Below are 15309 nucleotides of genomic sequence, written 5' to 3' on the forward strand. Positions count from 1 at the left end.
CTGTAATTCTCTGGGTACCACTGGTAGCACAACCAGTTTCTCTCCATCTCTTGATGAAGCATCAACAGACTGCTGAACAAAGAGCATTGCTAGCTGCAGCCTGTATCCTTCTCGAGCCAGTGCACGTTTGCATGTCCCAGATTTCGAGAAATGGTATGCGCTCTTTGAAGATCACCCATGCCAACGGATTATCGGTCCACAAAGTTTCATATCCTGCTCCAGCAGTGAGAAATACCCAGAAGCCTGAGGAATGGGGGAAGCAATCCAAAATGCCCAGTACCGATATAAGGCCAAGACTCCTTTTGACTTTCTAAATTCATTGTTCACAGAAGATAAAATAAACCAGGCTAGAGAGTGTAGATCAAAAACCTAGTATGCCCCTGAGGACACTCCGGTGAAGAGAAACAGGGAATTTGGTGATCCTTAGCCTGCACCAGAAAAGCCTAGTATAGAGCTTGCTAAACCAGGAGGCTTAGCAGAACCACTGCTGGCTTCTTCGCTTCACTAGTAACATTTCAAAGGGGACCAAACCAGCTCACTTTACCATTTCTATCTCCGTTCCGAATCCCTGCTAGTAGGTAAACACTGCAGGGCAGCCATCTTTGCAGCACACCTTTGTTCTCCTCAATAACAGCTGTGAGATGGACGACCCCCTCCTGCTCCCCCTCGCCAGGCTCCAGCTTTTCATACTGCTTTGTGCCACTGCAAAGAGCCACAAAAATCAGCAGCACTTATGGAGCTCAAGAACTCAAGCAGTGAATGGGGAAGTTCTAAATTTGAAATTCTAAAGTTTGAAAGCAGTTATAAAAAAAAAAAAAAAATAGAATTGCTTCAACAACCAGTGCTGCATCGCAAGACAGTATCTGGCACCAGCTATTCTGGCAATGGCAGTAAAGATGTATCCCAAAGCTGATAAACACCTTTAATATCAGAGCTAATAACTTGAGGGGGTTTATGATCACAAAAAGATGCGGGAAGGACGAGCATTTAAATCCCCGTGCGCAAGCTGTGCAGACGGGAGCAGTGCTGGGCGAGCGGAGGGGCAGGAGCAGGGCCTGGCCGTGCCCGTGCTGCCGCCCGCGCTGCGGCTGCGTGGCCGCGCACCAGCCGGGGTTGGAGATTCCAGCCCGCTGGCCCCGACGACACGTTCTCGTGGAACAAAGCCCATCTCCTCTAACACAGTTTTTTTTCCCAGGAACTGGCCCATATGGAATAAAATAAATAAATCGCAAGCATTTTGTGAACGGGGCGGGGGGGGGGGCGGAAAAAAAAAAGTTCCTGCTGTACATAACTCAGGGGAGCAGATGTTTTTCCATTAGCTCACTGCTCTCTGCTACACTGGTTCTCTTTACATTTCTCATTCGTGGCAAGTTCTTTAGAATACTTTTTTCCTAGTATAAACTAGCATGTTACTGAGACAGCAGGTAGCCCACTCCAGCCCCACTGTAACTATGAGGAATAGTTATTCTAGTAGTTTTTCTTTGAACGCTCCTTTAAATTAGCCTTAGGTCTACCTGGTGAGGTTTGCAGGCTGTGCTTAGCAGGCATTTAGCCAATCTTAGATCAAATTACCAGACCTACTTTGCTGTGAGTGGCCATATTTGGTAAAGTATCGGGTTAGTCAAGAAGCTAAATTGTCAGATATGAAGCACTAGTAAAGACAAACGAAGTGGACATTGTAGTTAAAAGTAAAGCTTATAATATAGCAACAGGAGCTGGAATATTAGAACTCTTATTAAAACTGGCTTGCAGCATTCTAAATAGTGCATACAGTTATTACTGCCTGGAAATATAATCACACATACTTCAGATAAGAAATCACTCCAGTTACCCAAACAGCTTAAAACTATTTGTTTTCACTACTGACATGCTTTGCTCTCTGGGTCAAAAGTGATCTCACAAAAATGTCGGATGAAGGTAAATTTTTGACATAAATTTGAACCATTTTGAGTCTATTTACCTTAGTCAAACAGTGTGACTGTATTTTCTAAACAGAACAGAGGAGTGCTGGCACAATTTTAAAAGGAAATAAGGGGTAGAAATAGTTCCTAGGTCAGACATTTCTCTTGGCAACACAAGCAATTTTATCACCAGTAGCCTCGAGGATTCCCCTTGCAGCTCTTCCTGCAACGAGAGGTGGAAGGAGTTAACAAGCTTTGGCAATGCTGCCAAAGTTTCTTCTCTTCTCTCAAAGTCAAATCCAAGCTCTCAGTCATGAAAAGTAGAACAAAGAGGAAAAACCAGCATAGGGATCGCAAAAAGAACACCTGCCCCAGAGCTGCAGCACAGCAGCATGCACACTGCAGCACCCTTCCTCCAAATGACCCGTTAGGGCCAAGAATAATGTTTGTTTAGGCTTCTTAATGTTAAAGCCTAATGAGCCAACTCTCTCCTTTTAAGAAGCCACCACATTTCAAGAGGACGGGGGTGTTATTGTTAAAAGGGACCAGACAAGCTGCGTTAACCACAGTCTTTGCTGCAGAACACTTGAGAACAGAGTAAGCCTGTTAGTATTCCTCTAAGCGCACCTGCCGCAGGGAGCGAACGACCTCTCTAGTCTTTGGGGACATCAGACCTTGTACTCTTCCCAAGCTGTGACTATCTGCAGGGAAAACAGGAAGATACGGAAGCCCACTGAAGAATGTGCTAAGTACCCTGCTGCAGATGACTGTACTCCCAGCTAGTCCTACAAGAGACGGCTGGACATAAGATTAACAGTGAGAATTCACAGTTTTATTGGGATGTGTGAAAGAGAAGACAACTCTTTCTAGAGACCACAGACCCATCAAGTAGCTCTTTGGTTGCTAACAGTAAGCTACAAAAAAATAGCTTGCAAAGCTCAGTAGGCACTGCCGCAAGGAAAGCCAAGGTACAGCAGCCATTATATAGTGCAGCACATTTGGATTTAGCAGCTGCACTTCCAAAGCCACTGCTTTTTTATCTTCCCTACATAACAGTGCTGGTCATAAACCCAGAAGAGTTACAGATAAAAACCACTAAGTCTATGCCCTCTTATGCATAAGTATCTTTCTTACGAGACAAAAGAGCTTAACTATTTACACAGGGTTTACAGCCTCACTCCCTTCAGCCACTGTTAAAAGAATGCAAATGTTCTCAGGCAATAATTGTGAGTGCAACAAGGGCCCTCCAGTTCCAAGGGACTGAGGATCACAGAATCACAGAATGTTAGGGATTGGAAGGGACCTCGAAAGATCATCTAGTCCAATCCCCCTGCCAGGGCAGGAACACCTAGGTGAGGCTACACAGGAAGGCGTCCAGGCGGGTTTTGAATGTCTCCAGAGAAGGAGACTCCACAACCTCCCTGGGCAGCCTGTTCCAGTGTTCCGTCACCCTCACTGAGAAGAAGTTTCTTCTCAAATTTAAGTGGAACCTCTTGTGTTCCAGCTTGAACCCATTACCCCTTGTCTTACTGTTGGTTGTCACCGAGAAGAGCCTGGCTCCATCCTCGTGACACCCACCCTTTATATATTTATAATCATTGATGAGGTCACTCCTCAGTCTCCTCTTCTCCAAGCTAAAGAGACCCAGCTCCCTCAGCCTTTCCTCATAAGGGAGATGCTCCACTCCCTTAATCATCTTTGTTGCCCTGCGCTGGACTCTCTCCAGCAGTTCCCCGTCCTTCTTGAACTGAGGGACCCAGAACTGGACACAATATTCCAGATGAGGTCTCACCAGGTCAGAGTAGAGGGGCAGGAGAACCTCTCTCGACCTACTAACCACCCCGCTTCTAATACACCCCAGGATGCCATTGACCTTCTTGGCCACAAGGGCACAGTGCTGGCTCATGGTCATCCTGCTGTCCACCAGGACCCCCAGGTCCCTTTCACCTACACTGCTCTCTAATAGGTCATTCCCCAACCTATACTGGAACCTGGGGTTGTTCCTGCCCAGATGCAAGACTCTACATTTTCCCTTGTTATATTTCATTAAATTTTTCCCCGCCCAACTCTCTAGCCTGTCCAGATCTCGCTGGAATGGATGCTTCTGCACAAGGCAAGAACTCCTGTTGCAGCTGCAGCTGGAGGGTGACACAGTAAAAACTCCCCCACAAAGGCACTATCTGACAGCTACCACCCACTGACCATCCCCTTGCAAGCATCTGTGCCGGCTTTGCAGCCTGGCCTTGCTGCTGGAGGGCTGTGAGGATGGCCTCACGTAGCTGCGGGACAGCTTGGATGCCTCTTTCCAACCCAAGTACAGAAAGCTCGAACTGGATCAGTCGGTTGGTACCATTAGTTTTTATGCCTCGGGATATGAAGCAGCACGGGAACTGTAATGGCTCTAATAGAATCCAGACGATCGCAGCCTGGCGCCCTAAATCCATACCCACACACAGAGACATGGCCAGCTGCGTCCTGTTAGCGTCTGAAAAGGATGGATGCTTTGTTATAAATGTACTGTAGTAGGAGGTTAGGAAATGGTAATAATTGTATCTAAAGATTTATGATTCACGCTAAAAAGGTTAAAGTGTTAACGACAACAAAAAACAACAATACACAAGTCATTTCCCAAAAGCAGATTAACATTTTTGCCCTTTAGAGATAGGACACTGAGGTATGAAAAATTTAGGCAACTTGCCTAGAGTCACCAGATGAATCATTGACTGAAAAAGGACAAGTCCAAGCTAAGCTAAACCTGATAGAAATCTACAGCACACTGGTGCGGTTCTGTCATGAATATGAAGGGACTCCAAATGCAGGCATCAGAATGTTACGGTAATCACCTGTTGCCTTCCACAGCTGTTAATTCTGGGCTGAGCTGTAACACAAAATCACATGACTATCTCAACCGTTCGTAACCATGCATTTCTGTTTAATCTGTTTATGAAATATCTCTATTTTGGAAGTTATTAACTTGTTACGAGTGTGCCTGTTCCTTCTTTCCCCGCCCCTTCAAGATGGGAACGATTCAAGCACGGAGGGTCAGCGATACCCTTTTGGACTATCGCACTTACCAAGCCCAGTGTAAGGTCTGACCCCCTTCAAAGAAGTCCTCTAGTTATTCAGGCACTGTGCCCTTCTTCACAAAGACTACCCCAAAATACCTGCATCTTATCCCTCAGGATACCAGAATGCAGCGACTTCCCCACTACAGTGAGAAGAGAAAGGGCAGTACCTCACCAAGAGCTCATTAAGATGCATCCATAACAATAACTGGCTTCAGTAATGAAATCACAAAGCAATCACAGTAGGTATTTCCAGAATATCAATCCCGATACAAGTCTAGTCAAATGTAGGCATGAAACAAAACAAAGATTTAAAAAAAATGATAGGACACAAAAGTTACAGCTTATAAAAATAAATTCTATCGAAAAGAATTAATTAACACCTTTGAGAAAGGCAGTTGATTTATGCTGAAAAATAATCGTAGCAATTCACAGGTAGGTCACAGCAAGCACTAGGTCTTTATTGCTTTTGTCTTTTCACACAGCAGCAAAAATGTAAAGTGCCTAGAGCTATCTGCAGGATGATGGACAACAGACACCTGACTACTCATTACAATACACTCTGGGGTTTTTTTGCTCACCACCAGCCTCCTCTGCAACCTTAAATCAGGAGCATAAACTGAATAAAGCAAAAACTTGCTAGTGTTTTTGAAGCCCACAGCGCATCATTGAAATTTACACATAAACCATTAAGTGAACATGTGATTAACTTAAAGTGTGATGAATTCCATAAGGTAACTTATTTTGTTCTTTAATAGTTAGTCAAATTGTAACAAAAAGAATGTCACATATTTTGTACCAGAACTGAAGTCAAATTGGTAGGAAATGGCCCACAAAAACATCTATAAAAATCTTTGCTGAGAAGTAGGGTGAGACTGCCAGGTTTTATGTGAGAATTGTCCATTGTACAGATTAGCTAAATGAGAATCTGAAAGGTTCTCCTGCATACAGAATAGCAAATTATCAGCAAGGTTCCAATGGGCTCTGCTTGCTTTCTTTTTTTCGTTGCAAATTGCAGCAGAGACATCTAAGAAGCAATCACAGCACTCAAATGTAATTTCAGGTGCACAGCTGTGGGCCCAGTTGTGGAAGAAAAGCTGTGTATCTTAAGAGCAAAACTGCAGGGTCAGAAATCTGTCAGCCCTGAAATGGTGGAATGCAAATGGTAGAACGTGCTGTGCAACCCTATTCCTCACCAAGTGTCCTACATAAAACCCTTTCACGAGTTTGGAGATCGCCTCTGGGCAGAGTTCCTTCTCACTGTTCTCTTTTCCCTTTACATGCTCTGCTGTAGCATCTCAGCACGAGTGTCTCAAACTGACGTGCAACCTACAAGTCATTGGGAGATTCAAACAGTCAAGGACAAAATGAGCGGAGGACTTACTCTTTTTAATAATTTTCACTTAAATCTCAGCAAAGACTGGAAAGTTCCCACTTTAGGTAACACTTAAGATGTGGTTTGCCCAGTCTTATTACAGGCAAGCACACAGGAAAAGGAGAATTAAAATAATTGTCCCTACCAACTACCATCTGTTAATGAACTACCTACCTACCGCCTTATTTTAAAACCATATTTTAGTGATGACTGTAGTTTTCTTTGTGTTATGGAAAACATAGAGGTGAGCTGAAAAAAATCACACTACTCCAGTATTTTATTTTTTATATTGAATCAAATAAGTGGTATTAAAAAAAAATCAAAAACAACAACAAAAAAACAACAGCTAAGATAGATTTTCTGCTAGAGTAAGGAGATTTTCAACTCAACTACTGATTTCAGCTTCTCCATTAATACTTTTTTAATCTCATTCACCACTGGAAGGAAAAAGAAATTCCAGGTGGTCCAGGTCTTACCAGCTTGTAGCCAAATCTGTTCAAGAGTTGTCCACAGCTGCATAGGTCCTTGCTTCATTGTACTGCTCTGCATAGTTATTTCAGACATGGCCTGTTCCAGTCTTGATGCAGCAAGGGACGAGGCTCGCTGTGATCCTATGGACCAAACAAACGAGAACAATATTGCATTTCATAATTCTTTGGGATACTTCTTTGACTAACTAAGGCAGCAGGTCTGATTCTCCACTCCCTGCATCAGTTTTATGTAATAAGAACCCCACTGAAATCTAGTGTGACCAACTGGAGAATCATGTTTTAGAAAAGGTTAATTTACTGAAAAAAACCCACTAAATTACCCAAAGGCTGCAAGTCAAACAAGTGAATTAAGGGACAGACAGTAATTTTAGAAAGGTCTGCTTAGCATTCATCAAGGAAGCAACTGTATTTTGCTCATTTGGAAAGCAGAACTCTACCAGCAAGTATTTCCCACAAATACTTATTAGTAACCTGTTTTATAAGCACCTACACTGTCACCATGCAATTACAAAACATGGCCCACTAATGTAAAATCTTAGTACAGCATTACAGAAGTGCTTGGCACCATTCATAGAGCACACACATCTCAAGTGACATGAATATTGTTCTACTGTAGTAGAGGCAGCACGGTTTTTCATTTAACCTTGGGGAGCAGAGAGCTCAGTGCTTTGACTACATTAACCTTTAGTCTGTGCTGTAACATTTACTCAAGAATAAAGTATTTAGTGCCCACATCTCTGGAAACAAAACATCACAGCAAAAGCTACTCCCAGGAACAATGCATGGACAGAGACCACATTCTCCAGTAAAGTGAGCGTGATTATACTGGTGGGCTGACCTCTCAGAGGGATACCAAGAGGCTGGTAACAAAATAAGAAGCTACAAAATGAGTTTTCAGAGTTGACCTTGTAAAGCTTTGAGAAACAAATATTTTAATATACACAGGTTTAATGTGACTCTAAGATTAATAAGAAAGACTCCTGAGAGCTGTTGCGACTGAAGCACTTGTGCTCATTAGCATTACTCTTCAATCTGTCCTCACAGGCTGACCTTGCAGACTGCAAGATCCTGGAGTCAAAATCCCACATTTGCTCACCACAGCCACACTGAAGGAGCAGCAGAGCCTAGAAACAGGTACTGGGAGAAGCTGGAATGGCTCTGGGCAAAGGAAGGGACGGAAAGGCAGAAAACCTGTCACGGGGCAGGTGCACTAAGTGGTGTGTCTGAGACGGACAGCATGCTCTTCCATCCAGCAGGTGCTGAAGAGGGTTGCCAAACCACACCACCTGGCCAGCACACCACTGCCTGGGGCCAGGGCGCCAGCAGGCAGAGCAGTGCAGTCCCCTGGCCGTGCTCCCCTTGGCCAGTACTTTCCTGAGCGCTGAGCTGAGACCCAGCTTTCTGCCGGGAGCAAGCAGAGGCTCGTTTCCACCCCACGCTCTTCGCAAAGACCCCCGTGCGGCGTAGGGCAGGATACAGCCCACAGCTGTACCGCAGCCGGCACTGCCGGCCTCCGAGAGCGGCCACAAGTGCAACTGGAAGCCTAAAAAACGGCTATGGGAAATATTTGTCCCATTATCTCACCACTAACTAATGTCATTCATTTTAAGGCGGAGAACTTCAAAACAGCCCCGCAGCACAGGCGCCTCCCACAGCTCCCTTGGAAAATGCAAATGTGCTCTTCCGAGATGCATTTCTTAAATTCCTGCATATTTTCAAAGACATTCCTGATCTAATGTTCCAAGAGATGACACTGCAGTAATGTAGTAATTACGGCTTTAATGGCAGGGTAAAAGCCATACTGCTTTGCGTGGAGAATTTATTATATTGAACAGTTTATTTAATGGATCCATCTTCAGCCTGTTTCACTGCACGGGATTCCTCCCCCTTCCCTGCCCACTCAAACTCCTCTTCCCCATCCCTTCCTCCACCTGGGAGAAATTTCACTGCAACTTCCAGGAATCCCAAGTCAGAAAAGGGTTGTTTAACACAGGGAAAACTACCAGGCACTCACCCCCAAACACAGACAGCTTCTTTGCAGGCAGAGGTAACAAGAAAATGGCCAGGTGAACAGCCAGTGATGTTATTAGGAGCACTTTGAAGTTAGGGCAGACCTCTTGCCTTCTAGGTGGCAAACTAACTTGGAAAAAATGACATGGGCTTTGGGGATTTTGCAGTCAGCCTAACCAGATTCTTATATTAGCACACCTGATCATGTTAATATGCTTCAAAAGCACTTCTGTGCCAAGCCTGCCCTCTTTCAGAGAGGCTTTCTGGAGCTGTGTTTCCTGCAAGCACCTGTATGCAATGCTGGTCTGATTGCACGGGGTGGGCAGATGGGCTGGTATTTTATTCACATCCTCACAGAGCTCAGGGAAATCCGCCTTTCCTTACAAGTCAATCCAAGGCGACTACATCACTACAAAGCACCTTTGTGCATTTTGGAGAGGTTCACATGCTGCTGTGAGGCTAAACAGCCACTTAAGATCTACTAAAGCATCCTTCCCTCACAAAGCAGGCTTTACAGGAATATTGCAATGAGCTAGTTGCACCTGAAGGAACACGAGCTAGACGCTCGCTCCTGTTCTCCTTCTCTTCATTAGTTGAGTTGTTGCCGAGAGGGGAAAACCTGTGATTTGAGGCTGATCTTGCCCAGCGCTGCGGGCTTCAATCTGCACGGCCATAAAAAGGGAACCCAAGTTACTTCGCAATTTACAGCGAAGCCTCTTTGCTTTTAACAGCCTTTGGCATTCCAGTCCTCTGATGTTTATTTTCTTTTCCATTTCAGCCTACACAGGGAAGCAAAACACACTAGGCAGAAACTATCCAATCCCTTCCCATCCATGCCCAGCTTCAGACACAGATACATTCCTTGTTCTAGACACACACACACCAGATGAAAAGGCTCTCTCCATCCCAGTCCATACCTGCACATTTAACGGTTGGACTCTATGATCTTGAGGGTCTCTTCCAACCAAAATGAGATTCCATTATTTGCTGCTGCTGTTCTAACCCATGTCTGCTGGAATACTTATAGGAATGCTCCTTAAAGCTTGTCTGCCCAAATAAACTCTGTAGGAGAAGGTCTTTGCCAGCCTGGCCCTTCTGGACTGAAAGAGGCTCAGCCACAGCTCTGAATCTCAGGCAAGAAATATGGTGACCCTGGGGGTGGGCTGAGGGCTACTGGAGCCAGGAAAGCGTATCCCTGTAACACAGCTGTGTCCTGAGAGAGGAGGGGGCACGTATCGCACCGGTGTCACTCTGACCTCAGGGTGATGGGGGAAGCCTGAAAAACTTCAAGGAACATTAAAAAAAAAAGTCTCTGAATGTATCATTATAAAACATCACTTCCTAAGGAAATGTAGATCTTTACATGCTAAATAAGCCCAGAAAACCCGCCTCACAGAACTTTAATGTCATGCCTCAAAATACATGCAAATGTTTGCATAAGAAGATATCATATCAATTTGTAATTTTAATGCAGTCGCTTTCTCTTTTTAACAGTTCCACTACACAGAATGTAAACTTCACATTTTACAATAAAGCGTTCCAGACATTTTGGAAAGAAATCATAAAAATAACAAAATTGATTTTGTTGTGATGAGTTCTGCATACAAGCCATACAAAATATATCTAAATAATTTTAAAGCACCATTCCTGGGTTGTTAAGACCAAAAAGGTCCAAGTTTAATATTTTGCATCTATGAAAAAATTGCTGTCAAAATAGAAATGTACCTCAGTAGATTTACTAGGCTTACAAGAAACACAGAATTCCCCAGCCTAAATCACTTCGGGCAAGAGCATTATAAGATAAGACTAAATCAGAAAAAGAATGAAACAGCAAGGCAGCTGACTGATATCAGTGAATTTACTTAGGAACACTGCTTCAGTTAGAAGATGAAGAAAATAAAGAGGAATTAATCTTCCTGGCAGCAAACCTAAGATTCTGGCACAGCAAGTAATCTCATTGTGGTCTGAGGGACAGGCTAGCTTCAAACCCAGCTGCAGTAATCCCCCCTTCATTGACGAGCCCAGAGATCACAGAGCGCCTGTGCCTTACAGCAATACTGCTGTGTGCTCCCACGGGATTTCATGATGGGAACCAGAGCCTGTTCCAGAACGATGCAAAAATATCGGAGCTCCTTCTAAGTAGCCAGGCACAGCCTCAGCTCTGGAGAGGCACAAGGGAGAGCGGGGCTGGAGCTGTACCCTCCAATCTCCTCCCACTGTCTTGCAAGAGGCTCCCAACCAGGCCAACAGACCCGGCTGCCTCCCTGCTGCCGATGGAGAGCAGCGGCGCCCGGAGCCGGCAGAGCAGCGAGCTGCACAGCCGTGCTGAACGCAGCCGGGCCCAGTCCTGCGATAAGGCGGGCGGTGTAGTCTCAGCACGAGCCCCATCCTCACGTTCATTGTGGGTGCCACCGTGTTAGCATGCAAACCTACATTCTCCAAGTGGAGGAGGAATACATTTCTTGGCTAAAACCAAAGTGCATTCAGCACGCATCGCTTTCGGTATGTGAAAAGCTGGTTTAAAGCCTGTACTTCACATTAATTTGCTCTTGCCGGCAGGCAGCACCACAGCACACAGCACTTTCTGCTGGACTGCAGCTGCTCCATGGCATGCTGGCGGCCAGAACTGGGCTCAGAGCAGGCTGGGACAGGTACCCAACGCCAGTGCTTTTTGAGGAGGGCACTACACAGACACCAAATGTGCCTGGGCTTCGCTGTGACTCTGGCAGAGGTGCTGCTCATCTGCAGCAGAGCAGCGAGCAGGAGGCAGGAACGAGGTCTTAGAAGGGCGGCACCCCCGCACATCAAAATATTACAGGCTCTGCTGGTGACAATTTGGTCTCAAAATCTCAAACCATGCTGTGACGTGGGTGTAGCCCACACCTGGCCACACTCCTTTCTCCAGACAGTTACAAAGCAAGCCAAGAGAACTCCAGAAGAGCATGGGTTCCACACCCAGAATGCCTTTTACACACCAGCTGGGGCTGAAGGGGCAGGGATCAGTCCAGGCTCAGCCCCACAGTCCAGCCACCATAAGCCACAAACTGTTTCGGCAGCACAGTGAGAATTGGATGGACAACAGAAGTACTGTGGCAAATAATTTTTGTTGTTTTTATTGCTTTCCTAGTAATACCTAGTGGCTGATGGATTCTGCAAACTACCTGCAGTGTTTCCCAAGTCATTTTCCTATATTTGCTGAAAATGAAAGCCCGTTTTACTGCCCAGGATCAGGGATGATATGGGATATTTCACAATTATCAAAGGGATGACTATCCAAAACGGTTTTGTATCACCAAGAAACTTTCAGGTCATTTCCACACCCCTTTCCAGGTAATTTTTAATATGTCAAAACAGCATATATTCATTTAATATATACTCTTCATCTACTTGTGCTGAATTTGGCCTATTCTCTTTAATTAAGCTAATGACTATAGAATGCTGTCATACAAATAATGAGAAAACTATACAAAATACTGAGGCTCATCTCAGCAAAGGGCAATAAAATGGAACTGGAAATGGAATAAACAGATTAAAAATTACATAAACAAGTGTGTATAGAATCAGTAGGATTACAATATCATAAATATGGACCCTAAGGTTTTAACACTACAAACAAATGAGCAGGCACGGTTAATAATGTTTTGATGGCTGTATGCTCAAGACCTAACCTGGTAATGCTTTTTAACCATTGGGGGATGTAAATGGGGGTTAAACACACATTATTTAATACAAGCCATGTACTCAACACATAAGAACTTGTCCTCTATCTCAGCCATATGTGCTGAGCATGTGACTTCAGTTTTACTAATTTCAAATGTTCAAGATTAAGACTCAGACAAACCCTAGTTCCCTAGTCTCAAAGCATGAGACTTGTTTAAGTGTTAGCTGTTCTTTTTGTATTTTTTGTAAATAAGCTTTTGCATTCATCTTGCCCAGTTTCTGAGTCTGTAAGGCTCATTTTTTACAAGTGTTTTTCTACATCCACAAGGGTAGAAAGTTGCTTCCCTAAAAAACAAACCCAAATTAAAAGGCAAGTTTCTCACATAATCATCTGACTTCGAGAGTTAGGGTTTCAGAGGAAGCATCAACTATCATGAGACTTATGATAAAATCACAAGTCAGCAGCACTCTCTGAAAGCCTCCTTTCCCCTTCCTGCCAAGATTAGCTTCGATGTCGCAGTTATTTCCATCTGACTGTATCTGTTACTGTGAATGTGTATTTACCATTAAAACAGCATCACAAGGTTTATGTACAAATCCCAAACCAAATCACCTTCTAATAGGAATTAACACTCTCACTCAGCTTTCCAAACTCACAACAATAGCTGGCTTGATCAGGACATGTAAAAAGGATTAAATTGGGGGTGGGAGGAGGAGAAGGGGAAAAAAAAAAAAAAAGACAGACTGAATCATACAGTTCTTGCAGAAGTATAGTGAACTCCTATCTAATGACTTCCATGCTCATCTCAGAGAGCTTTATAAAAGAAAAAAGGAACCCGTATCTTTGTTTTATACATGGGGAAGCCAAGGTACAGACAAACCACAGTGACATGTTCTGCAACAGAGATGGCCCTGGAGACAGATCTGGACCTCCTGCCCACCAGCGCAGCAACACACATGCGTGCAGCCCCTCCCATCTCACCGAAGAAAATAAAACATTCCCCTCTCACAAAAGCTTGCATTTAGGATGGGAAAGTACAAATCTCGTTTTCTCACCAGAATCAGTATCGTGAGCATCTGGGAGTGTGAGATGCAGTCCATTATGCTTTTTGATCACTGGTGTTTCAGTCACGCTGCTTCCTTTCTCAGAGCCACTGTAAAGAGAGAGAGAAAAAAAGAAAAAAGAAAAAAAAAAAGGTGTTACCTGGCCACCTTTTAGTGGAGAGACAACGTTCTCCTTGAAGCAGGCAATAGTCTCATCTAGCTGCCACTGGAACTGAAAACTCAAGTCTTCCAGTTGCAGGCAATAAGCTTACTGAATGTGTTGTTTTAACACCCTCACCCTGCTGAAGGAGAGGAAGCTCAGAGACACAGTGCCCAGCAAGCGCTCCAGGGCACACGCCACTATTAGTCCATTTGGCTTTTGGGGTTTTTGCAAACCACTGGATGAGAAACATGTTGGCAGCTAAAAGCCAGCTCAGAGGAGGCCAACCAGCAACCCCACACCTGGGGAGAGCCACCAGCCCTTGGGCTTGTCTGCAGAAGGATTTGTTCACAGGTCTGTTGTGCTGATCTTTTTGAAACAGACCAATTACGACTTTCCACCCAGGTGCTAATTTCTTCATTTCAAAGGAATTATTTTCTTCTCTTCCACCTTTGTTCTGTTCAAACAGAGGAGGAAGATAAAAGCTACCACACAGCACAGCCTTAAAGGAAGACTGTCTGGTCTGCTCTTCTACTAGACTTGTGTCCTCACAGCAGAGGTCTTCCAAAGGGAAACTCCAAAATAAAATAATCGTGTGCCTAATGAAAATCACTTAATACAGATCTCTTGAGCCTTCCTGTCACCACACAGTCTGCCATGCCCCCAGGATCAGATGGTGATGATATCTCCTCTCATCATCCATTAAGGGACAAAATATCAAAAGGAAAAGTGACTGCCCTGGCTACTTTTTCTGGCACACTTCCAAGCCTGCAGCTCTGCCTTTGGACACTACTCCTGCGAGGAAACAAGCTGTCATTACTGCTGTGGACACCCCGTCTTCCAGCTTGATCAGTCCCTTTAGTAGGGATTGCACAGGATTCCCTTGCATTTGCATTAATCTAGCACAAGAATTAGCTTGGGACTGCCATTTGGTTTTAACCATGATTATTCTGCTATCACAGGAAACAACAGCAAAAGATAAACCAAGTCTTGTCCTTTCCAGCTAATAATCTAGGACTGAAAGCCACTTACTGTTGTTCATCATAGTGGTAATCATACTTATAACGGCTAATTAACTTTTTACTTGGGCTTTGGGATCAAACATTACAGTTTTTGTTAATGAACCCCAAATTCTTCGGCATTTGACTCTGCACAAATCTCAGGCCTTGACTGGGCCTCCCTGCCTTTCACACTGGTTTCCCCACCGATACCCCCATAATCCCAGCCTGAAACCAAGCGGACTGCATTGTGCAAAACAGCCCCTCACAACAGCTTTACTTGTTGTGCTGGAGAAGGGCTGAAAATGAACTGCTCCTTCAAAGCTGCAGTCCGAGGCCTTCTGCCAAGAAAGCTTTTCCAGGCACCACCACAGAAGGGACAGTAGCCAAATGATTTGCCTTCTGCATACGACACTGGAAAGGCTGACAGTGGGACGCGCTGCCACGCCACTGCCCACGTTTTAAAAAGGTGGCTGAGACAGTACATAAAATGGTCACAAAAACTGCTGAAGGAAGCACTTGATTGCAAGAGACTGCAGAGGCACCAGTTTACCAGAAAAAAGACGAGATGGGACTTGAGCATGGCATATGAATAGCTGCCTGGG

General features: G+C 44.6%; 1 protein-coding gene across 2 annotated transcripts in view; it reads right to left on the reverse strand.

Moving 5' to 3' along the window:
- Positions 1–15309, reverse strand: part of TTC7A (tetratricopeptide repeat domain 7A) — a 176334-nt gene that overhangs the window by 44869 nt on the left and 116156 nt on the right. For both annotated transcript variants that reach the window (XM_065630962.1, XM_065630963.1), the window contains 2 exons: positions 13559–13656; positions 6818–6952 (listed from right to left, as the gene is read on the reverse strand). In XM_065630962.1, the coding sequence (XP_065487034.1) occupies positions 6818–6952; positions 13559–13656 (233 nt within the window). The remainder of the gene's footprint in view (positions 1–6817; positions 6953–13558; positions 13657–15309) is intronic.

This window comes from Caloenas nicobarica, chromosome 3, assembly GCF_036013445.1.
Source record: "Caloenas nicobarica isolate bCalNic1 chromosome 3, bCalNic1.hap1, whole genome shotgun sequence".
NCBI classification, from domain to species: Eukaryota; Metazoa; Chordata; class Aves; order Columbiformes; family Columbidae; genus Caloenas; species Caloenas nicobarica.